The sequence below is a fragment of the Salminus brasiliensis genome, chromosome 5, assembly GCF_030463535.1.
Source record: "Salminus brasiliensis chromosome 5, fSalBra1.hap2, whole genome shotgun sequence".
Lineage (NCBI taxonomy): Eukaryota > Metazoa > Chordata > Actinopteri > Characiformes > Bryconidae > Salminus > Salminus brasiliensis.
This window is the reverse complement of record NC_132882.1, coordinates 28,460,922-28,487,354: the sequence shown is the minus strand read 5'-3', so window position 1 is coordinate 28,487,354 and position 26,433 is coordinate 28,460,922. Positions and strand designations below refer to the sequence as shown.

General features: G+C 41.3%; 1 protein-coding gene across 1 annotated transcript; it reads right to left on the bottom strand.

Moving 5' to 3' along the window:
• Nucleotides 1–376: 376 nt before the first annotated feature.
• sh3bp5b (SH3-domain binding protein 5b (BTK-associated)) lies at nt 377–24,936 on the bottom strand. The gene is made up of 9 exons (XM_072678901.1): nt 24,615–24,936; nt 23,427–23,489; nt 19,909–20,037; nt 8,318–8,482; nt 7,230–7,360; nt 6,304–6,346; nt 5,698–5,917; nt 4,200–4,523; nt 377–2,122 (listed from the first exon to the last, which is right to left on the bottom strand). Exons 1-9 carry the CDS (start codon nt 24,693–24,695, stop codon nt 1,965–1,967), a joined length of 1,314 nt encoding a protein of 437 aa, XP_072535002.1. The 5' UTR covers nt 24,696–24,936; the 3' UTR covers nt 377–1,964.
• Nucleotides 24,937–26,433: the final 1,497 nt, after the last annotated feature.

Genomic DNA, 26,433 nt, shown 5'->3' with positions numbered 1-26,433 from the left:
TGCTGACCATGCGCTTCCCTTCATGACCACAACTGATTTTCTAACGGATGCTTCCAGCATGATGATGCACCGCGTCACAAAGCAAACAATGTCTCAAACTGGTTTCATGAACACGACAATGAGTTCAAGGCTCTTCAGCTGCCTTCCCAGTCAATGTTTGAGATTCTGGACCATAATTTCTGCTGATTGTTCAGGAAAATCCTCCAGTTCGATCACATCTCACAAAGAAACGTTCCCAACATCTTGAAGAATCCATGCCATGAGGAATTGAGTCTGTTCTGTAAGCAGAACTATAGTATTACTATATACTTATATCAGCCCACAATTCCCATGTCTGTGCATTTCCCCCAATTCCAAGAACAAAAGACGTAACAGATCAGAGAATATTACTTTATTTAAGTCTGAAAACAACCAGGCAAGCTGCTGAAACTCAGAAGCGAACCGTCCTAAGACATAAAAAGAGTTTCAGTGTCTTTTACCATCTGTTTTCACTACATTCACAAAGAGCACACAAAGAAAACGCTGGAACACAAACGAAAAAGGTGGAAAACACCACAGGGGGTTGTGCATTAGAACAACAGCCTACTGACTGAACGGAAGCTGTGCTTTGAGCCTCTACATCTAGTAGCAGCTGCTGTGTTACAGGACTGGTTAACATTCATTCCTTCTCTTTTCTTATTAGAGCTTTACACTTTAACCCATTCTCCACGTTCAAGACTGCGGCAATTCCAAAGTCTTGGAAATGAACCCAAAAGCATCCAATAAGAACGTTCAGTTCAGTACTTCTCCCATTGGCCAGTCTTTGAGTAGCTGACCAGGCAGATCCTGCTTTGTGAAATATCCCCCAGCCACCAAACCCTTACAGACATACGGTCATACGACTGATCTCAGCACAACACAGGCACAGTGAATCACCAGTGTTAAACTAGGCTACCCAATACAACACTGACCCGTCCTCCATGTAAAGAATACGAGGTACAAGCTATTGCTCTATGTTTTTCTACCAATATCTACCAAAGTGATGATGATTCATCTTTATAGAGACACAGACATGGCAGCATGCATACTGTCCAGGTGTATGGTCAAGCCTGTGAGTGGAGCATGGTGCTCCTGGGGTGCGAATCATTATGAGGAAAGGATGAAGGAAGGTGGTCATGTATGTGGGAGCAGAGGTCCAGCAGGACTCTTGTCGGTACATGTGCTTTAGCTTAGCTTGACCCATTATTGCACTTAAAAAAAAAAAAAAAAGTAGCCAACCACGTCTACTTACTGAAGGTCTGTAGATATTGAATCCTTCGAGTATGGAAAGTTCTATGCTTTGTGGACAGATTTCGTCAGTGGTGCGGCTGGTTTGCTGCAGGCTCAAGTGCAAGCACAAGCACAGCGTTTATTACACTGCAGCATGAATGGTTCAGTATTTATGAGGCCATGCCTTTGCTGCAGTGAAAGTCAAAAGTCTAAGAAGATCATACAAAGCCACCACCCATCTCTGTTCACATCTACTCAGCTCTTTAAGCCTTTCTGAGCAAACACAGTCAGCGTCAGACACCCTTTTCCAGACCACCTCACTCTGCTGCACACCAGCTTTAACCACCAAAGTCTCTTCATACCTGAAAGGTTTGGTTATTTTGCTTGTTAGATTCTTTGTTATATAAAGCCAGTGTTAGGCTCTTAATGTAGACAGGTAAACGTTCTCAGTCACTTTCTAGAAGATCATTCTACAGACGTTTGCTCTTGCAATCAAGACCCAGCAGTTTTCCTTTCAACGACCAGAACTTTCTAAACAGGCATGACAACAGGAATGGTGCTGAATTCATGGGTGATGTAGAGATGGGCAGCTGCCAATGCCCGTCTCAAGGTCATGGGATGTGGAAGGAAGGGAGGAAGGAAGGGAGGGAGGGAGGTGAGATGTTTGGGTAACAGCAGCCTGTTCTGCACCTCATCGAGGAGGAACATGAGGGTCTCTAGGACATACTGAAGGGGTTGTGTCCATTGACTTTGGCGTTGTCCATCTGTCCGCGTTTAAGTGACAGGAGGCGGAAGCGGTTCTTCATGCTACTAATGCTGCTGTTGTTATTAAGTGCGTTGTTCAGTTCAGCCTCTGCGCCCTCTGCTCTGTCCCCTACAAAGACACACAAACATATGAAGAAGTAGTTAGAATTCACAGCAATGATTGTAGTTCCAGAGACGGACGACCTCACACATTAAGTTTTGATAAGCACAGGATGCAGCGTCTTTGACGTAGGCCTGAGCAACAACAATAACAATATGTATCAAAATTAAACACAATTATATTGTTTGTAACATTTTTGACTACCATTCTTAACCATTTCAAAAACACCCAACACTTCAGGCGTTTTCACACGTTCTCATCCAGGACCGATTCTGGGCTCATATAGGGGAAGGGCTCATTTTCATTGGGTTTGTTCTCACACAGAAGATTTCAATACAAATCGTGGATCGCTTGCACAATTACAAACGTCACTCTATGCACATGTTTTTGCAAAATAGCCGGGCCTAGGTTCATCAGTTTATCGCTTTTCATTATTTTGCATGAATACCAATACTCAAAAACGAAGAACTGCGCTATATGGAGTCACGGCATTCCACCGTCCAGAAACACCTGCAAATAAGACGCCATTCTTGTAGAAGGCTTTTAGTCACAAGGGCGACAAGTTAAAGCAGTCACGTGACCAAAATGATCCGAAAAATGCAACCCCACACCTGGCACTGGGAGCAGTAGCGCTCACAAGCCCAGTGAGCAGACTGAACAGAGTCTACTGCCCCAGCAAGCCCCAGACCACTGATTTCGAGAAGACCAGAGATGGGTTCTCTGGGCCGACACTTGACTAAAGTCTCAGAGCAAGTGCTCCCATGTCCACAAAAAATGATAACGATATGTGCAAAGCACCTAAAAGCCTCTCTTTCGGAGTCCGGAACAGAATTCAGGATTAGGCTTCAGAGCTTTAGGAAATGCACATAATAATTACTGATGATCATCAACACTGAACGATAACTTGTGCATGAATTTTGGCCATTTGTAACAGCTCTATTTGGAATGCAGTTCTGCTTGGGCAGCTCTTAGTTTTGCACCTGGCAAAGGCAGTGCAGTATCTGTCACAGTGATAAACTGACCTTCCTAAGGCACAGGTGCATGAAGAACAGAAAGATCCATCCTCATAATATTGCTTAAACAGGATACCAGAGTACTATAACTGTCTCTCTTACACGTCACCTTCATTTCTCTTTATAAATGTAGGGGTGTTATGCATGTGTTAGTATTCCAGAAGGGACCATAAAGCAGAAGCCACCTGAACGCCAGCCTAAAATTCCTCTGTTCTCCCCTGAAGCTGAAAGCATGATCCAGGTACCTAACATACTGCCAACATCATCATTACAGGCCTGGACATAACGCTCATTCCTACCAAGCAGACGAATTATCTGGACCACAGTTTCTTCATTATCAAACATCATCAATGTATCCAGCATATATCAATATATCCAGCATGGCGAAAGAAGATTCATGATGGCTCTTCGCCAGGCCAAGCTTCTTCCATGCTGTTTAGCCATGGGACAATCAAACACAAGGTTATATGGAACAGGTTTTTTTTTTAACTAATTAGCTAAATATAAACATGCAAGTCACAAACCCCTCATATAAATTCAAGGAAGGTTAATTTATTTTATTTTATTTCAAATATACTTTTGTGTTCTGATTTTGCTGTCAAAAGTAAAAATACTTTTGCTATGCTTGATGGTCTTTTTTCTGCATCAAATGCATATTTTTGATGCAGTTATTTTGATGTGTTTAGGTTGGAAAGCTCATCTGGTCCAAACAACATCAAACTATATCTTGTTTTTGCGCCAATTGACCAGACTTTTTAATGACCGTTACAATTAGCTCTTTAGTGTTAAAAACAATTCAATAAATATTTGATTCATTTAGCAACAAACTTCAGAAGGTTAAGAAAAAATGCAATCTTGTTGGTTCATTTTATGGGAAGAAAATGCTATTTGGGAAAAAAAGGAAATAAAAAAATACACTCAAAGAATTCTGAATACAGAATGTCCACCTAATAGAATATCTGTTGTTTGGGTGTAAGGTTTTCAGGGAGTAAACATTCAATAAAATATGCTTATGTCAGACTAGATTGTGACTTCCCTTTTAAACACTGAGCCCAGAGGCTGTGCTCGCTCACCTCTCTCCATGTCACACTCTGGGGAGGAGGCTCCGCTGCACTCGCTGCGAGGCCCCAGGATAGGCGAAATTAGACCAAAGTCGGAAAGAGACACGGTGCTGGGCAACTCCAGACTGCAGGGCCGAGACGAGGGGGTAGGGGAAGATGGCGACGGAGAGGAGGAAGAAGAGGAAGACGATGAGAAGGAGGAAGAAGAAAAGGGGCAGGGCAGGTCCACAGGACTGCTGGCTCCGGAGCTCAGGCTGCAGGTGGACTGCGTCTCAGAGTCCTCCTCAGACATGGCGCTGGTGCTGCAGTTCTCGTCCTCAAATGACTCAGATGCCACTGCAGTGAGAAAGCAGAGCAGAGCAGGGTGAGGGTGCAGCTTAAATATTTTTATCAAATTGGGAGATTTTGATATGATGCGCAGCATGCTTTCCTAAGCATACTGTGGATATCATACCAGCTGCATGTAACATTACAAAGCGTGCAACTTGTCCTGTTATTACTATGATTTTTATTCAAAATTTGAATTAAGCATGAGATAGCACTTGGATAACAGTTTTTTTTATATTTGCGTTATTTAAGTCTCCACAAGAACCACTGCAAATTACCGCCATCACAGAAAGTCTTTATCATTAGAAATGGTCAAAAAGCTAGCCCAGGTAATGGGCCACTTGTACCAGTGCAACACACACTAACACACCACCATCATGTCAGGGTCACTGCAGTGCTGAGAATGATGCACCACTCAACTAATACCTGCTCTGTGGTGGTCCTGTGAGACTCTGACCATTGATGAACAGGCTGAAAGGAGGCTAGCAAAGTTTGCAGAGAAACAGACAGACTACAGTTGGCAATTAAAGAACTACAGTGCTCATTTATGGTCAGTGAAGCTGATATAATGGCCAGAGTTCACTTCAAACCAGGGGTGGCCATAATCTTCTGGTATGACCATGTACTTCCTTTCAACCTCGTTAAAGAAAAAAAAGATGTTAAAATGTCTTAAATGTTTGGAGGTAACTGCCTCTGCTGCCTTGTTTATGTAAGCAAGCAAGGTCATTTAACCATAAGGCACATGCTCAAGTTAATACTCAACACAAAGACAGTACAGGCGCCTTAAAAGCAGTCTGTGTGAGTGCACTCTGAATGACACTGGGTTCATAAACTCAGCATGCAATAGACCCTTATCTGTCTTTGGCCTGCTGACACCATGGCCTTAACCACCTAGTTTGTACCCAGTACCGCTGTATGGTACAAATACGGCTATAAAAACTGTGAAATATTAAACAATTCAACGCAAAACCAATGCTTTCCGAAATCTAAGCAGCCTGCTTCCTGTCTGAACTTGCTCAAACAAGATTAGCATTGGGGTATTTGTGGACTAAACTCCAAAAAGCTCTTGCTCTATTGTCCCAAACTATTGACTATAAAGGGGACAGAAAGGACAGTGACCATCAAACCCATCATTTCACCAAATGACAGAGCATGACTTGCTCTGTGATTAGTGTGTACTCACTGGATATTCCATCAGACTCTATTTTGAAGCTCACAAGGTCATCTCCAGATACCCCGTCACCTTCTGCCCCCACCCCTCTCTCCCGCGGGCCAATGGTGGACGAGCGGCGGCGCTCGTGGATCTCGTCTGAAATCATCTCAAGGTTTTTCAGAGCCGTCTTATACTCCCCTTTAGCCCGAGTCAGCTTAGCCTGCAGGTCATCCACATTCTTCTTCAGTTGCTATAAAGAGTTGGTGGGGAAGAGAGAAAAACAGAGAGTAATGATGATGGCTCACACATTCAAATGGCACCTACATGCCTAAAAATAAAGGTGGCAAACGGGTTCTCTGGAGTGATGCCAAAGGAAAAACGCTCACATCATTGGGTAAGCATACTTATCTAGAGCAATGTACACTTTATCAGATTACAGAGGTAGATTAATGTAGCATTAGAAGGGCTCTTGTTGGTAAAGCATGGTGTTATTGCTATGGCCATTGTCCCAAGTGAAAGGATTACCTACTACTCTGCTTATAAGATCGTGCCTAGAACCGTACGCCCAAGCCAGAAACTGTTATTCTATTCTATATTCTCAACTTCTTTAATTCATATATAGAAAATAATACTTACCTCAAGCTGTAAGTAGTATTTTGCCTTTAGTTCGAAATAAGGCCTGAGAAAGGAGGAGGTAGAGAGAAGATTTTTATTAGGGGTGTAAGAAAATATTAATCTATTAAAAGGATTGTGATATTATGTTTTGCAATACTGTGTCAATTCTCAAAAAGTCTTCAGATCCCACTGTTCTTATTGCATAAAAGGTAAACATTTATTTTACTCTGATTTAATGCATATGGTGGAGTTTTTATACTAGACAGTTTCCCAAAAATTTGATGAAAAAAACAAAAACAAACACAGTATATCACAATATATTGAATTGGTTCGTGCCAATACACTGCCCTAATATCTATGAACAGAACTGTCAGAATGGTACATATTACCATGGAAACTGTTTGCTCTTTTCTGCCAGCTTTGCCTTTGCTGTGTGAAGCATGGAGGATTTACCCTCCTGTCCCCCTGCCTGCGGCATGAAGCTGCAGTAGAAGCTCAGTGGATCTGCACATGGCCCTATTCATATCCAGACTCTGCAGCATGTTTTGAGTGAGGAGAGATTACACTCCCCATTGTGTGTGTGTGTGTGTGTGTGTGTGTGTGTGGGTTAAGCGCTTGCCTGTTGCTTACTCTTGTGAACCCAGAAAATAACAGAACACAAAGCACTGCAATCATAATCCCTGCTGAAGTGATGTACAGTATATGAGGTTTGTCTATCATCAGATACTGCGTAATAGCACGCCTGAAACACAATCCTTTGGAGGTGGGAGCGCTCTCTGTGAAGGATAGAGAGAGGCCGAGGAAGCTCTGAAGACCCACAGCTCCAGTGTGGGGAACCAATTTTGTCTAATCAGATCAAGGGATTGTCGGCATCAAAGGCAGGTTGTGCTGGTAAGTGCTACGGGGATATGAATATTTAACCCAGGCGTATGTATCTGAACACTCACTTGGACTTGCTGATTGTGCGTTTGAGCTTCTTCTCCAGCTGCTTCATGCGGCTCATTGCTGCGTTATATCTGGCTGCCGTCTCCTTATGCAGCAGCTCACTGCGGGTCTTTGTCTGCTCCGCCTCCATCACCTTCAAACGCAGAAGTTAAAAAGCCTCTGTATCAACAGCTATTAGGGGTGTAAATAAGATGCGCTATTCAGCAATTTAATATTCATTCATTCATTAATTCAGATATGCTTCAGAATTACTGAGAATACATAACAGACATGGAATAATTGATCAGCTACGCATCATATCGGACAGTTTTTATCTCAAATACGCAAAGGTTTCTCTTATTTGCCGATCCTGAGAGCCAATCAGATCAGATTTGTGAGTTACGGATAACAACAGCTCAGCTGATCAGGCTGACAGGCAATCACCACCTTCAGAAACTATTTAAGACTTGAATGGCTATGGGCAACAGTTTATGAAATAACTAGGGACACATGATATCAGAATTACATCAGTAGATAGTTGCTTTAAAAAATGTAAACATAAAAAAAAAGAAAAAGAAAATCAGCATCAGACAGATGTTTAGATTTGACCAAAGATGTATTCACTGTACTCCTGAACAGCATTATTATTATTATAGTTATTATATAATTATTATTACATTTCATTGTTACAATTATTTATTCTACTTTGTTCCATTTTACTGTGTTTGTACAGTTAATGTACTGTCATTTGTAAGCCTGTAAGAATAAATGCTGTATTGTCCTATTATGTATCTGTATGGCGAATCCAGTTAATCCAGTAAGATGCCATCCCAATTTATACATAAAGAATATCAGACATCTGCCCACAGTGCCCATATTGGCACATACCACATTGGCACTCTCAGTGAGTCTTGCTTTGATGCCAGTGTACAGCTGCACAAAGTTCAATACTTTTTCAATGGTGCAATTATGGCAAACAGTTCAATACACCATACCTTTCAGTTCTTTATCTCAATAAGATAGCACCAGCAAGAGATTTGTATTGATTTAAATAATAATTAAAAATATATATATATTTATTGCTCTGAAGGCAAAGCTCCACATCACTCACCCTCTGGGTGGCATGGTTGAGCATCTCCTGCCAGGCTGAATCAAACTGCCGCTCGTCATCCTCAAGTAGCCTCTGCTCGGCCAGGGCTATGGTCTCCTTGGCCGCACGCAGCATCTCTGTGGCCCTCTGGAAATCCTGTGTGGCCCTTTGGGCCTCCAGTTGAGCCTGGAAAGAGGAAAGAGAGAATCAGCATCTTCAGGCAGGCACCAGTGGCAGTGGACACATGCCAGAACATGTCAGCCAGACTCCCACACAGTCACACATGAAGCAGACTCTGCCAGGCACGAGTGGGGATGCCCTGCTGAGGGACCAGCTGGCCAATTCCTCCCCTCCCACAAATCAGCCATTCCTTATGCCATGTTCTCCTCTCCAACACAACAACTGGACGGCGACCCTGACCCCTCGTATACGATGTGCTCGATCTATTCGGTGTGCTGTAGGAATTACAGTACAGCAGAGAGAAACTTTACTTTTGCAGGGTAAAGCAAACAAAGGTTCTTCAAACAGCTTTGACTGATCAACACTCTGTACTAAAGGTTCCCTCTGAATTTAATGGATAAATGAGAGAACGGCAGCACTTCCTGTACAGTTTTTTTTTTAAAGTCTTATCTGCATAATCCTGTCCTATTTTTTACACTTTTTCACTCTAATCTGCCTGTCAGCAAATGCCGGGAAAACCACTTCCAGGCTAAGCCAACTTATTGTCTGGGCACTAGCCAAGTTGTAAAGACTTGCATAAACTCACCACTGGCAGCAATGTATCCACTTTAAATATGCTACCTGAACACAAGGTTCCTTCTAACTGCAGAGCTTTCACAGCTTTTGTACACTGGCACACTGGGCTCCTTCCTATACGCTTATCCTTCATGCTGAAGTTAAATACTAAGAATGTGTTTTCCTCTGCCTCTTTCAGGGTTTATGATAAAGCTGAACCCTTTGAAATGCCCAGGACCCACCAGCGGGCCAAAAGTTTTTGCATTAAAAACATCTATTACCAAAGAATAGCCCCACTACTTTATACAGAAGTCCCAGTAGTTACAAAGTAATACACGTTGGTGTGTAATCAGCCTTTCAGCATGAAGTGGTTAACATTTAGGGAGAAAATACAACAAATACCATTTATGCTGGAAAAAAAAAAGGAAATGGAATAGCAGCACAGGTCAAATTTTCAAAGAAAACGAGAGAAAAACTGAACCTAATGTGCACAAAGTTCAGTAAGTGGTTCCTCAATGGACAGCAACAGAAAGGTGTGTTCACTATATAACTTTTAATAAACTCAATGCCAAGTTTGTGTTCATGACAAGTTCAGAAACTACACAGCTAGGTGACACAACTGGACATGACTCAATCAGGGGGGGAAAACTGGGCGATAACAGCCTTAACATCAGACAACTGACAGAGTGAACAAACATCACGTCTGTGATGGTCATCACGTGCAGAATGGACACCTATCCGAGAGGTCAATGAATACATTAAATGTATTCATGAAGTGATGCTGTGGTCAATTTCTTTAGTTCCTCATCTGAAAGCACTTCTGCTACAGAACTTCCCCCAGAGCCAAAGCACAGAACTAACAGTCTACTTGTTTGCACCACCCAAAGCAGATACTCAACAGTAGAGGAGAGAAGGGGGGGGGTACATTGTATTAGAATATCATAAATAAAGTAGGTTTTATGTCCATAGGTTTTTTTGGGGTTTTTTTATATTTAACACACATGAAGTGACATTCCAAGCAACCACATCACACATCACAGCATCTATTTGGCTAGGTATAAATGCAGTCAGCTTGTAGCACTGCTCAAATGTTTTTGAAGCCCATGATACTTTGATCATGGAGCTCAGCTGATCTGTATTGCTGGTGTCAAGGGTTTCATCTTTCTCTTGACAATAACCCACTGATTCTGAAGTCTGGAGAGTCATGATCATGAGCAAACCTTTTTTGTAGTAGTTTTGGCACTGTGGGCCAAGTGCTAACTCCAGCTGGAAAAGAAAATCTCCATAAAGCTTTGTGCTACACAATTTCCCAGAATTTTCCAGATCCAGAATTTTCTCTCATCTGAAAACTTTGGATTGCCGAGAAACAGTCCAGTTCTTTAGCTCCTCAGCCCAGGTTAGATGCTTCTGAAGAGGTATTTGGTTAGTATGCCTTGATATTAGGAATGCGGCAGTAGTTACCCCTTTCCTGGAGATGTCTGTGCACAGTGGTTCCTGCTGCATTGATACCAGCCTCAGTCCAAGTACTTGAATTGACTTTTCTTAAACGTCCTCTTAAGATATTGGTCATCGCTGTTGTTCGTGCACCTTTTCCTACCATATTTTCCCTTCAAATATGCTGTAATCCAGCAGTGTAAAAAGTCATCCTTTTCAGCAAAGCAGCAGAGTCGTCGTCACTGATCACGCCAACCAGACTGTCCAATGCTTTCGTTTTTGGTCCAAGTCTATACGTTTACTTGCTTATTTGCTCATTATTTGCAGTTAAGAACACACAATATATTAATACACACGCAAAAACATATTAGTTTAACTAATTAGTGCATTTAATGACTAATAGAAGTATTTGTGTAGCCTACCTCAGAGAAATGAGAAAATTTAGGAGGTACCCTGGTATAAAAGAAAATACTGACATGACATTCCTGCATGGATTTGATCACCTTTTAGACCCTTTAAACCTTTTTTTAAACAGTGTAATTGCAGATGATTGCCAGATGAAAAAAATAATGATAACCTGTTGTGCCATTATAAGCTAAAAACACAGAGCGCCTGAGCGAAAAAACATACAAGTGCTGGCAGGCTGGCATTGTGCAGCTCTGAGCTAAGCTGTTACCCTTACTAAATATTATGTGCACCAATGGTACATGATTATTATCAAAATAAACTAAAAAGCAAAGAAAACATATGAGACACTTCATTCAGAATGACTAAGCAGTAAAAGAGCGGTTTATTTATGGACGCTGTATGTTTGTGTAATTATCTAGCAATGTAGCATGTGTTTACAACAGATGTAGACTGCAGAGGCAGAAACCACCGATTGGACAGGAACAGACAGAAATGCATAGAAATGTGTTTTACACAGAACAGTAAGGCAACCATCCAATAACACTGTGATATTTGGTTATCTGGACTGCCTACTACATCGCAAACTTAAATAAGACAACCCTGTCGTTTTTTTTTTTTTTTATTATGGTGGGCTGCCCAAGTCAGAAAACAGGGCATTCAACACACACTGTTCAGATGCAGCCCTTTCTATGTCATAAGCCAGCACAGTGTTCAGAGTTCTCCTGCCCCTCATCTGAGTAGCTCCACCCACTCATCTTCCGAACTCAAGGTGAAGTAAACACTGGGCAGCTTGTGCAACCTGTGACAAATGATAAACTCTAAAGTCTAAAAATCTGCGTAGCGAAGAGAAAAAAAAAGTGGTCATTAATAATTTAATAGAACTTTAAATAAGTACTCAAATCAGCCATTCTGAACAGTGATGTTTACATATTTCATTACATTCCCCAGGAACTGTATTAACTTGTAGAAAAGGGGAATAATAGGTCACCTTTAAGACAGTGCATCATTAACTTCATAGGGACCAGAGTGCCTAAGAGCTGTCTGACACACAGAGATGATGGACTTAGTTTTTCAGTTAGTTGACCACAAGCTGATGCAGTACATTCCTCTCTGTCAAGTGTTTGGCACTTAGGTATTGATGTATTGCCTCAGAAAGGCTATTGAATAATGAAAAAAGAAGCGCATTGCCATATTTGGCTCCTTAGGGAAACGATAAACACAGTGTGACCCACTTGAAGCAGTGTTATACATGCAACTATTGGCCTACATTTCCACCACATGCTCCTCAACCTTCTCCCACGTGAGGTCATTTGTAATGTCTGCCTCATCTCAAAGTTCATCCCTCGGAGGACTCCTGCCTCTCAAGCTCCAGAGCACACGGCATGTATACAGACACACAGTGGCACGGAAAAATAGAGTTGAAAAAAAATTATAAAAGCATAAACCTATAAAGTCTGAGCGGCTCAGTGCTCTAATGCATTACCACTACACCAGAGTTATATTCCTGAGTTAAAATCCCGAGCCGTGCCGCCTTGCCATCAGCGGCCAGAGCCCATGTTCTCTCCGGGTGGATAGATGGCGTTCTTTTGCCTCGTCAGCCTTGAAGCAAAATTGGCCGGCACAGGCGTCTGGTAGCTGGTACAATTGAGCAGGGGACCCGGCGCTTTTCTGTCAGTGTGTTGAAACTGGCAGCAGTTTGAAAAGAGGCAGTGGCCGGTTATGCATGTATAATAGGGGACGTGTGTTAAGTCCTCACCCTTCTAGTGTCAGGAGCATGTCAGCAAATAACAAAAAAAATGTAACAAAATCAACAACCACTGCTGCTAGTTCAGTCGATTAAAGCACTATGTCCTATTCAGTTGGCATTTGGGGTAGAATCCCAGCTGTGCCATTAGTCAGGCATTCACACTGGGAGAAAAGGAAAGCAGACACTCTCTCCATTTTTCTCCGTCCACTGTGCATCATGCTGTGCTGCTCAGACACATACATAAGCAGCTTCATATGCAATGATCGCCAATAGGGGAGTAAGAAAATATCGATGCACTTGAGTATCACAATAGTAGTATTAATAATGATAATAATAATAATAATAATAGTATTCAGCAATACGTTAAAGATTTTAATAAATAGTTTATTTAAATAATTTATAGTATTTAATAAATAGTATTTAAATGATTAGTGGCAGACAGTGGTTTATTTAGTGTTGTGTTTAAACCCTGACGGCTAGACAACAGTGCCGTACTCTGCCTTCGGATCCTGCTGTTCACGATGGTTGGTTAAAAATAAGCTCTATTGGTTTTCTTTTACTAAAAACTTAAATGTAACAGTATTTTATACTATGACAATTTTCCTAAAATTTCATATAAAAAAGCCTCACAACAAACACTGTTCATTGCCTTCCTTACAGTATCACAATCAATATATATATATATAATATTATATTGATATATAACCGCTTATGTTTCATGATGGGTATACTATTGCCAGGATCTTGCCGAGAACACTGGCCTAATAATGAAATGCCCATGAGCCTAGGAGCACACAGGTGTTGCATAACTGTTTTGTAGCTCATTTTATCTAAGTACACCCTTAAATAAAGAGTAATGAGGGTTTCTCTACTGGAAATCCCTTCTAATGCAGAACTTGGCAGAATCAACCCACTGAACGTTCAGCAGCTGAGCAGGGGGGAAGGGGGAGATGTATGAGTCATAAGCAGATTGTGTAAAATCTGGCATCGTGGTTTGGTTCAAACCCCACTGGGTCACTGTTAAACATAATGAGGTTGCCTGGCTGCAGCAGCTGCAGTTACATAACCGCGTCCAACAGGGTAACACACAGAAAGCGCAAACAGTCCATGAGAAATGCAGAGGGTTTTTAGCCAGGTACCATGACCTCACACTGATCAGAGTCAGCCAAAACTCATGCTATAAGCAAACAGGGAGACAAAAACTGTTGAGTTGGAGAGGGAGGTCATGGAAGGGCAGAGCAGATAGAATGGATAAAGGATGGAGACAGGGAGAGGGAGGGTGCACGAGAGTGTTTAAGCATCAGGGCTTTAGACAAGCACAGGCATCATGGTTGGTGCTGCAGATGATTCAGACTTTTTTAGGGTGTCAACTTTAATGTGTCAAGTTAAGAAGATTTCCATATGAGAGCTGTATCTATTTAACAGCAGTATATGGTGTGTTGTGTTAATCTCAGTGGAGTACATTTACAGATGCATACTAAGCAGTCAAAACCACATTGTAAACACTGCTGTAATTCTACAGTAGAAATCCAAATTCCTTAGATACAGTAAACTGCTGTGAAAACAGTGTATTCTGTGACACACAGATCACATTATACAGAACGTCAGATTTAAATAAATGCACAGCAGAGGTGAAATCAATCGGCTAGGTGTTGGTACCAGCCCATTTTCAGCCAAAATCCGATGAGCCGATCGGCTGAAATGTCTCCAATTAAGCCGGTCAGATCAGCAGAGTGTAGACTTTTAACACAACTAACCGGATATACACTGAGAGTCCATCAGTCAGCCCAGTACAATGAGTATCAGAACACAGCAGAGCTAGCAAACAATGCTAACCACACAGAACAGCAAACAGTGAAAGTACATTTCATCTTGAGAAACAATGCAGTAATGTTACAGAAGCCCTGCATGATGATGCACTACCAAGTCTGTCTGGAAAGGTAAATGTGGCATGCAGCCCCTCCCTCGATTTGTATCGGTGATCAGCCAATTCAGCGGAGAGGTGATCAGTAATGGCACCTGGCTTTGCAGTCTTAAAGACTGACTAATAAGTGTATGTAAGCACTTAGAGGTCCTGTGTTTACTAGTTTAAAAGGCTTGTATCCTATGTTTTCCTTGGATTTTACATTTTGAGTCCTTATAATTTAACAGGCTGTGCCTTTAAGTTAAAGTTAAAGGAGCGCTGCTCTGATTGGTTGACCTGTATAGGGCCTCTTTAAAAGGACTCAGAACGGCAATTTTCCTGAGAACTGCAGTACTACTGGGTGGTAAGCTGGTAAACTGTGGGAAGCTGAAAAGGTGAATACATGAAGACATCAATACAGGGCTGTTTTTGCAGCTTATGTTTTTTTTTTTTATACAGACTGTGTAAACTGAGGGAGTGAGCAGTACTTCAAACCTCTATTTCATTAAAGCGTGAAATTCAGTTTTTCTATGGTCATTTATTGGTTTCATTTTGTTACAAGTAAGAGTAGGTTTAACTGCTGACTTTGCAGAGCCAGTGCAATATTTCCCTGTAAGGGAGTCTGTACATTAACAGTACATGGGAACTGTTTTATTTATTTATTTTTTACTTATCTGAGAGTTTACAGTAATCTCAGTATTGCTATGTAACTGTGAATTCTAGTAGCAGTTGACTTGACTGTAAAATGTAAATCTTTTAGCAATGCAGGTATAGTGACCTTGGCCTGCTGACCAGTAGGAACCATTACACTAATGGAACTGACTGTACACAGAATGCAGTCTGACTGTACAGCAGTGATAAACGTCCATGACCAAGGGTGGAAAGGGCCTCTGCCACAACTCATTACATCACATCTCACTCACACACACACACACACACACACACACACACACACACTTTACCTAAGACCACTCAGCATGCCAGAACTCCATTATAACTATGCAATGTGACAGAGTCAAGGGGGGTGCACTGCCATGCACATTTCCTCCTTGCCAACATTTTTATACATTCTCAAAAAAGTATACCCTGGCCAAAAACGCTAATAAACTGGTAGCCTCTCAACCACTTTTTTTTTTTATAATTTCTTTTTTTAATAAAACATTGCTATAGTGCTATATTTCTTTATTAAACAAGATGATGCAACACCTATGTGAGCCATGTGAGAAACCACAGAAAATCTCTGTATCAAATACATGCCCCTGCACATCTCCAAGCTGCAATCTGCAGTCGAGGTCATCACATTTTTGGCGGCCTCTAAACCTTTCTTATTGGATCAAGGCATTTAATTCAGAACACCACCTAAACCCCACAGCTCACCGCCACCACTGCTCAAGCACACTTAATCCAACCAATAGAGTCATGTATACACACAAAACACAAGAGACTGCACGGATGTCTGGTACTGTAAAGCTCTAAGGGATACAAACAATTACACCTATATATGAACTAAGTACTCCAGCAGCTGATTGTGGAATGAAATTGGACAGAGTTCATTAGAAAGGATAATAACTTTTTCAGGCCTGAGGATTAAGCATTGACTAATCTTGCCGGCTACACAAATGAGGCACAAAATGTATCTTATTCCACCTCCTGGCTTTGTTAATTGACCACGTCAATCTATTAAAAGAACAAAAGGACAATAAACGATTAACAAAATGTGATAAATAAGACCAATATCAGCTATTTGACTCAGGTTCATACTACCAATAAATATACGACATTATCTATCAGTATAATACCACTACGGAGCAGAGGTTGCAAATTCAAATCCCGAGCCATGGTGCTTTGCCATCAGCAGCTGGAGTGAGAGAGAGCACAGTTGTCCGTGCTCTCATCAAGTGAGTAGGTGCTGCCCTCTCCCCTCATCACTCTTACAGTGACGTTGGCCGGCACAGGTGTCCGTTAGCTGGTGTTGCAAAGCCGGTCACCGTTTCTTTTCGACATGAGATGATGCATGTTAATTTCTTACCTTCCTAACGCCAGAAGCATTGCTAGTGGGTCAATCAGCATTACCAGATTGGAAGAAAAAGGGAATAAAATCAGACAAAAACTAAATAATTAAAAAAAGGTTGTTGCAGTGTATTTATAGTAATTAATCTGAAAATGCCACTGCAAATCCCTTCATCTGAAAATGCACTATCTTGATTAACCTGAGGGCCAAACCAGGCTCATCAGCCCTCAACAGCTCCCTCCATGAAAGGGTTCTCAAACAATTAATAGCACAAGAGTGATCGCCAGCATCCAAACCTCTTCTCATCTATGGGGAGATGGATTTGTTAAACACATATAAAGATGCTTCTTTAATTGCTTCTCAGAGCTGTGGCCATTAACGCTGTCCTAAAGACGTTAAGGACAATCTGTTTTAATCAAAGCCTCTTAAGAGGAGCCTGAATGGTCACATCAAGACACTGTTCATTAGGGATGTCCGATGTTATTGGAATCATAACGGTATTGACATAAATGTTTAAAAAAAAATGTAATCAGCACTGGATAAGTGGTTCGATTTGCATCGATTATGCATTGATCATTTTTACAGACGCAGAGTAGCTCTTGTCCAGCCTTGTCCAGACCCAGCTCCTACATTTTCTAAATGTTTCTGGACATTGGCATCTGATGGCACTGACAGACGTCAGCCCGCGTTCACATATCAATGCATAAATATTCCCACACTCCTCACTATGTCGTCTGTATCAACACCCTCGGTCACCTTTTTAAGGTTGGCTTTAGATGGAATCAAAGGAAGCATGTGCTAGCCTTTACTATTCCAGTGCTGGTAGCATATCGCGATTGTGCGGAGGGAGCTTGTATTGGAAACATGAACCAACATGAACCAACAGCTTAGTGCAGTTAAAGACCTATGAAAAATGTGTGCTATATAGGGAGTGGGTAGAGAGAGAGAAGAGACAGAAGAGAACATAGCAGGAGGTGCATCACTTCTCTCATCTGTATTGCCTTGTTTCGTCCTCTTTTTTCCTGCCCATCAAGTCCGAACACAACAGGGGCCAGCCTGCCTAAACTGTGAGTAATGTGTTTGGATTTTTCACATGATTAAGGAGATCAGCCTTTGATACATAGCCCAGCCATTTCACAAAAGCACAGTTGAACCTCTATGTCCTCCAGGCTGCCAATCTGCTGCTTCTCTACAGGACACGAGGAGCCGCACTTCCATCAGATAATGTCACCATTAGGGGCTCTGCCTAATCTATAAACACTCCGTCTGTCAGCATTGCTGACTGCAAAATACAAAAGATAAATAAACCGCTGAGACTACATAAACTCAAACTGGATATCCTCTCCAGACGTACTTCGGCCTTTGTTTAGCAAACAATCACTACTCAAATAATCAACGCATAAGAGATGGCGCTGATTCAATATTGTGCACCAATATCAGCAGAAAAATGGTGGATCAGAGGGAATACGGTTAGAATGGAAAACTGTGTTTACACTGCCGTCTCTTTCTTCAAAAGGAAATTCAGCAGAACTAAAAACAGAGCTGTACATCGAGCCAATTCCTAAATCCTAAAAACTTGTACGCAACACTCTCAGCTCTACTTCAGGAGAACATGGTGTTGTTGACACTGGAGAACAGTACATCACTTCCAGACCCTGCTAGTTGTGGAAATACAGGTTGATCCACAGAAGGATGATGTGTGCAAATGCCCAAAGTTTAAATTTAGCACAAATAATTTAGCGAAAGCCAGCAAACTGAACAGGTATCCATGCTTGGCTAAAAGCTAACACTAGCACTGTCTTTTACCACCTTTTCAACCAACTGTTGCTTTCCCAATACTAACTGGACCAACTCAGCTGACTGCCAAACTACAGCCAGTATCAGAAGGGAACGTGCCACATGTCTTCAACTAGGTAACCGCACATCATGTTGAGAGGACACAGAAGACAGCAATACTATCCGGTAAGACTTTTGTACAGGAAATAATTACAAAAAAATTAATCCAATGTTCAGTGTTAAAAGCAAAGCTATGCTTTGCTGCCAGGCTCATGTGGGCTGTTGTAGTACCATAAACCAGCCAACAAAAGCAAAGGTTGATTTTTTGTAAAGCGCAGTTTTTTTGTAAATGGAAAATCATCCTCAATAACAGGGTTGTTAAACCACATCTGAGCATGTTTCACTCGTAACCAAAGTCAACCTAAAATGCACAAAACATGCATTCAATGCCACACTTAAATTGCCCCTTACCAAATAAAAAAAAAAAATTACCAAATATTCTTTAGCTCAACAAATATATTACATTTCTATTTAATCAACCCAACATTGTCCTACTTTTTCACACTTTTGTGTAGTACAATCCAACTTCTGGTTTGCAATTGCAATGCAGCAGTACTTAAATACACAGCTGCAGTTTTAGCCTACTGTTATTTCCCTTCTAAATTTCTATTTCTGAAAGCGATCAGTGATTACACCAAAACAGCTTAGGCATCACCCAGTGCAGAAAACTTTATAGCCTCCTACATAAAGACGGTACACAGGTGAACAATTTTATTTGGTATTTCCTTGTCAAAATAAAACGCTGTTGTCATTTCTGAGGAACTGTTTTAACCGCTCTGTGCACTTTGCTCTTCTCGGCCACTGAGGACACGACCAAAAAAGTTGACGTTTTGTCAGGGAAATAAGTGGGCCAGCAGAAAATATATTCTCTCCACAGAGTCTTTCCATCTAAACTACCTTGACCTAGATTTTCTCAAGAGGAAAACATCAATTTGTCTGTTAAAAATTACTAAATATAACTTTCGAAGTGTACTTTCAAAAGAGTTGGTATGGACAAGGCTTTGGGTTTATGTACCTGCAATGGCATCAGCCTGCAATTCCTAAATGAGTGAACTATTACATGAATACATAAATAAATAAAGCCATCTTAACATTAATAAATACATTACACTTAAACATCAGGGTGCTTCAGATGTTTCTTTGAATGATAGCACAGAAGAGCCGCCATTGGTTCCATAAAGAACCATGTATGTAATAGAGATGTGGGAGTGTGAAGAACCTTTTAAAAGGTCTAAAAACATCTTGATTTCAAGTGTCACTAACAGTTCTTCACCCTTACACATCTCTTTATTACAAACATGATTCTTTATGGAACCAAAAGTGGTTCTTCTATGGCATCACTCAAAGAAGTCTTCATAGCAGCTTTATTTTTTAAAGAGTGCATCGACGATAGGCGCCGCTGTAAGCTAAGCAGATAGCCAATTGCTCTTCTGAAATAACGGCACCTGTGCATGTATAGGAACGACTGTACTGGCTGGGGAATGGTTGGCGGTCCTGCATGTTGGGCTGAAATGAGGTTGAGAGCGAGAGAGCCTCACCTGCCGAGCCACACGACGTGCCTCCCAGTACGGTTTTGAGTCTTCCACCGCCTTGCCAATCTTCTTCACCAACTCATCCAGCTTTACCGTGGCCTCCACCAGCACAGAGCGGAACCTCTGCCTCGCATCCTGGCAACCACAGTGCACGCACACACACACACACACACACACACACACACACACACACACACACACACACACACACATTATTAAAAACCAATCCTAGTAAGAACTGGTTACAATGACAGAACAATATCACCCTTTTATTCAGTTCAAACAGCAGCTGATTAGATATAGCCACAGACAAACGTCATACTTAATGAAGTCCATGGTATAAACACAAATACGCAGATTCCTCATTAGATTAGCAGTTGGGTTGGAACTCACTTTCAAAAGCAGCTCTCAGAACTGGAGCAAAGTAACTTCTAGGAACGCTTAAAAAAAAAAAAAAGAGCTTACAGATAGAAAAAAAAGGATTGCTTTGTTTTGACCGTCTAGCTATCTGATTCACATCAATTCCGTCATCTGTAATGACGTCAACAGGCCAAATTCAATTCATACACAGGGAACAGGCTATGTATTTTTTTTTTATTCTAAAGTAGGTCCCCAGTGATTGTTCCAGCGGTGTAAGAAAGCCATTAATAAATAAACAAATTTATTTTATATATAAAATAATTCTCTCCTATATATAAAAACACATTCTCTCCTAGATGCAAAGCACTGCTCTAGATTACCATCAACTGTGACACCTCTCAGCACCTTTAGACTTTGTTCCTGGTTGTAAAAAAAGTGCACCAAGAGACATCATGAAAACTGGTGGGCGCAAGCAGAAGTATAAACACGGAATGGTTATAGCATCTGCAGGAACGCCTGCACTCACAATTCTCCACAAGACACACCAGACAGGGAAGCATGGGCTGATGTGAACTCATGATCAACTGGGAGTTTTACAGGTTTTAAACAGTTACTTCAGGTTGCATCAGTTGTTTACCTTCACACTGTCTGCTTTCACACAGTTCAGCACAATAAAGACTGAAACACTGGTTTCATGTCAGATTTGGTTTGTTATTTTTATGGTTTTGAAGATGCCCTAGAATGGAAAACTGTATTTACCTTGGCTTTAGGGCTGGGCAATTAATCAATAATGAATCAAAACACACACTGAGAACCTCTGAGAAAGGGAAAAACTATGTGCTTTATCCTGAAGCAAAACAACGAGGTGTAAACAGGCTTGGAAAACCACATCTGAGCATTTTTCGCCCCAACCAAACTCCTAAATAAGTATACAAGTATATTCATCAAGTGTGTGCTCTGTTCCTGACCCGCTGACCACACTGCAGATGTAGAGGAGCCAATATACAGTTCAGCAGCCTGTAACTCTGGAAAACTGTATTTACCTTGGCTTTAGGGATGGGCAATTAATCAATTCAAGGTTGTATTAATTAATTAATTAATCAATCAAGGTGTAATCTTGCCCATGTCAAGTATTTTTAGTTATTTATTTTATTCTGTTAGCACTTTTCTCACTGCATGTGTTCATGTACTGTCCACTTAAAAACATTGTACCGCAAGTGTAGCCACATGACTCTGTCCTATCCAGTCTGCAACATGTAAGCAACATGGAGAAAAACTCTTGCCACCTTAGCGACTCGGACAGCTTATATAAAAGCGTTCATTAAACTGTAATCAAGGTAAAATGTTAAATGAATCGACATATTGATTTGAGGTCATATCGCCCAGCACTACTTGGCATTGTTTAATATTGACATACTATGAACCTCAAACACTGTTGCTGCCTCCCTTCAAAAGTAAAACCCACATCAGGAATGCATGATTGTAAAACAGGCCAATTTTAAACCCCCAAAACAGTCTGGCTCGTTATTCGTACGTCGCCAAAACCAACATGCATCCAGTCCGCTAGAGAAAGCCGTTCAAGGCTAAACTCAGTGGCTAACGTCACTTCAGGAGAGTAGAAAAGTGAGGTTATAAAGGTTAAAAGCTAAAGCTAGGGCCGACAGGAGTGGGATACCGCCCGAGTTGCTGAAAAGGCTAAAAGCTTTCCCAGCTGACCGGCGACAATCTCCTCAGGTAGCTAACCACACACAGTGCCAACTGTTCACTGAGAGGACCCTAAGAGGACAACAACACTGTTCTTGGTACAATTGTAAGCTATGCTACAATGAAACAACTTAAAATATGCAAAAACGCATTATTTGGCACCTGTAAACAAATAAAGATAGACAGAAAACCTGAATAAGCAACAATAAGAACCTGAAATGTTTGATTAGATTATGCTTGATGAACAAAAAGAAGAACTTGATTCTAACTTAAAAAGTTAAGAAGTAAATAAGGGGAATCTTTCACTGGGTGTGTCCTCTGTTCCTGACCCGCTGACCACACTGCAGATGTAGATGAGCCAACAAAGCTTATTACATTATGGCATGCCCCAACAGAGCCTAAGATCTAGGGCAGGTAGTCATGAGAGCTTGCTAGCTTTGCTCAATTCTCTAACTTTTGTCCCTCGAGTGCAACGGGTACATTCATTAGATTCCAGACGTCCTGTCTGCTTATCACAGATGGAAAATTAATAAAACACTGATGGTAGCACATATACTACCACCTAAAGCTGGTGAATAATTCACCAAAAAAAAAAAAAAAAACAATATCCTCATAACTTGAGCTGTGATACTAATGAATCTAAGTACTGGAAGTCGAAGCAGTGGAAGTACAGGTCACAAACTTATTATATCATCTTCATTGCTGCAGTGCTAAACTAAAGCAGCAAACTTTGGACACCATATGCCACCATGGGGTGGTAGCCTTTGACTGTCCAAGGTACAAGAGGAAGTTTTTTTTTAACATGAAAAATTTGATGAGCTCTGCTCTGATCTGATAGGCTGGTTTACAGCAAAGTAGCACAATGGTCAAAAAACAGCCTCATACTGTAAAACTGCATAGCATCACGTAGTATAGTTTTGCTGGATGGATAGTGTTAGCTTGTAGCTTAGCACAGATACCTGCATGCTTTCCTGACTTTTGCTTCTCTTATAGCGCCTGGTTTGTGTAGCTACCTGCTTTCCAAAATCGATCATTGATGCTGGTGATGATGTCCCGCTCTTCAGTGTTACTAAAGCACAATCTTGGCACACTGGGTTTTCCCCCACATTGCCAGCTTTTGACTAGGGCTAACAGATATTTTGCTAGTGGGCTGGATGTGTGTACATTTTGCAGTTGTAAAATAAGAGTCAGGGGTTTGCATTTGTCCCGTTTTACAGCTCTGTTATACTAAAGTACATTTTTCTTCTGAAGGAGGTCATTATTCTGAATGCCAAGGAAAATGCAACATTCCAGCATAGGGCACCTTTAACAAGTGGATTACAGCAGTCATAGATCAGCATCTTACAGAAACTCCACAATCAACGGTAACTGGACAATGATTGGACGTCCCAGACATGTTTTGAACAGCCTTATTGAACCTTACTGAAGTGTAGGAGAATTCAAACAATGTGCGACCATACCTCCAACTCTGTTTCGCATCTGTTGATGTCATCTGTGGACTGATTCAGTTTCTCAAGCTCCCCCTGGTTAGCAGAAATAGAGAATTTAGAAAACCTGATAAACGAACAAATGAATGAACAACAACTTGACACAAAGCTGGACTTTTTGAGTCTACAGGAGCTTCTAGGACTCCAAGACTGCAGATATTGCACATGCTCTTTTATGCACACATTGTATTATACAGAGCACATACACTGTAATAAGGAGTATATGGGAGGTAATCATTAGAGGGTATATGAGGGAACACAGGACAAATGTTGTCAAGCGCTGTAGAGACTGGAGCTTGCAGCTCCACCTGTCAGCCTTCCAGTCAGAGCTCATACTAAGGCGAAAGCGTTGATTGGCCTTGATTGGCGCTGCACACTCCCTCGCATATACCGTTTTCCTATTGCAGCTCCCTCTTCTCTTATTTCTCACATCCTAATTTTCACAAGGACTTTGACCTTTGTACATTCCAACAAGGTGAAAAATAAATAAATAAAAACTGACACTGTCCCTCAAAAACCCTGGATCTCCATGTTTGCCTTTTTTTTTTAATAGTTGAGCATAAGGTAAATGGGCTGGTTTTCATATATTGTCCAACATCCATTGTGAATGGACCAATAGAAATGCTCCAAAATGATGGAATTAGTTTTTTTTTGTTTTTGTTTCTTTTTTGTTACTTTTATTGATTTAATTGGTTGTGCCCTCCTTCTGTCAAGCTGTCATTTTGGAAATATGAAGTATGATAGTGTTGATCATGTGTCCAACAGACTTCAGCCCTTCTGCTCCAGTGTTCTCTGCTCCCAGAGTCCACCTGCCCTGAACTCACTGAACTGAATCATTAACGAGTCCTGAATCAGGGAGCATAGTTAGCTAGATAGAGTCAGTGTGTTGGAGTGAGCTGAACTGTGCAGTGCTGGGGGTGCACTAGGCCACTTGGGTGCAGATGGTGGTGTCCTTACACTCATTAGAAAGCCCTCAGACCTCTCAGACCCCTCAGACCTCTCACAGGAATCGAACAGCTCTGCCTGCACATGGCGGTCACTCGACTGAGAACCGTTTCATTCATTTAACGAAACGCTTATTTAAACAGTTAAATAGTCTAAAAAGAAAAAAAAAAAAAATATATATATATATATATAGCAGCTTAACCTAGCTAACGTTACCTGAATCCGGGGGTCCACTTCTTCCTCTTCGCCTGATTCACATTCTTCGTCCGACCTGTTCTCCTTGTCTGTGTTGTCCATACTGAACGAACCTTAATATTTTGACAGGCTTTCTGCCGATATCTAGTACCAAAATAAGCGCGTCTCCTGTGTCTGAAGAAACACAGCGCGTGTTAATAAAAATAATATAGCCTAGCAGGTCCACCTACGGATAAAATGTTTACGCAAATGCTCGACAATTCAGTGCATTTCCTGTGTAAAATGATAGAAATGTCTCTTCTCTGAGCTCAGCTTCGGAGTCCGTGTGCTTTCTCAGAGAGCAGCGGTCCAACTGCAACAATCGCTGGCGTCAAGCCTCCTTTTACCACCCGTTTTCAGACACGCCCCGCCTACTGCGCAGGGATTGGCTAATTCTATTAGCTTTCGACGCTCTGGCTGGACTGCAGTTCAATCACACAAACAGGTACGAACAACAAGCCAATCCGAGCACAGGGCTTTGTGATTGAGGGCTACATGTGCCAATCGCATAATAACGGGCGGGGTTTGTTTGAGTATAGGTGGGAAAAGAAATACCTGCAGTGTTGCTGCTCTCCCGCCCCCCGCCCCCTTTCTGGTCAGGCAAATCCTAGCTGCACTTTTAAGAAGAGGACAGACAGACTTTATAACTGTATCTGTATTATGATTATTATATTGTGGACAGTGTGGACAGTTCGCAACAGTCCTCATTGGACAATCAACACTCAGTTTGACGTGACGTAGGTATTTGCTCATAGGTTGGGTGAGCCATGCAGGAATCACTGCTTCTCATCGTAGACAAATGTTCAATTATGTACTGCTCAAGAGACAGTACTGTGAAAATGGTGTCCTTCTCTTCCAATGTCCTTAACAGTTTCAATTATAAGACAAAGACAAAAAAAAAAAAGCTACTGAACATCAACTGGCCCTGTGTGGAATAATTTCTCTCTTAATTTTAATTTAAATTAAGTTGAAAATTGGAGGTAATTAAACTAGACACACTCCCAGGCATGATTACACACATTACTGCCAGCCCGTTGAATCTATTTTTTTAATACAACCTGCAAAAGACAGGAAATCAGGAAGATTTGGCAAACGTTCGAGTGGTGGTGCACTGTTCTATTGTGCAGCGACACCTGCACACTTAGGACCTCCATGGAAGAGTCTCTAAACTCCTCCTAACTACAAAACGTTTTGGCCACCATCAGACAAATGTCCACCATGTTTGGACAAAATAGGACAAAATTTAATTAAATGCCAAAAAGTGTTAAGCAATCATGACTTGGCCTTCTGTTGCAGCCAGTGGCACACAGACCAGTTTCCTGGTAGAGGACACTGTAGATTCAGTTAAATACTGGAAAATTCTGGAAGCAAACGTCCATCTAACCATCTGTAAACAAGCTGAGGAGAAAAGAGAATGACTTCTACAGTAAGATAATGATCCCAAATGCATCTCAGATTCCACAATGGACTATCATAAGAGGCGACAGCTGAAGATTTTCTTCCCATGTCCCTAACATGGTCCCTCAACTCATCCATCACTTTTTCAAAGGACAAATGGGCAACAGTTCCCCAAACAGGAATTAAATTAAATTAAAGTAAAAACAGGACTTATCTGACTAGAAAAAAGCATTTACAAGCTGTGATGCTTGACAAAAGGTGTTCGTAACTACTGGTCATGTAGGGTGTCCAAACGTATGCTTCAGGGCCTCATAAAATATTAAAGAAATGACTGGTTTCCTATGCTTTGGTGAAAGCACTGATATATTTATTCTTATATCACTGATCTACACACTTATACCAT

Excerpts from the sequence above, each read along its gene's own strand:
- sh3bp5b (XM_072678901.1), bottom strand. The coding sequence starts at position 24,695 with ATGGACAACACAGACAAGGAGAACAGGTCGGACGAAGAATGTGAATCA. Across the intron at positions 23,490-24,614 it reads AAGTGGACCCCCGGATTCAG|GGGGAGCTTGAGAAACTGAA; the intron begins GTAACGTTAGCT and ends TCTGCTAACCAG. Across the intron at positions 7,361-8,317 it reads TCAACCATGCCACCCAGAGG|GTGATGGAGGCGGAGCAGAC; the intron begins GTGAGTGATGTG and ends CTGCGTTTGAAG.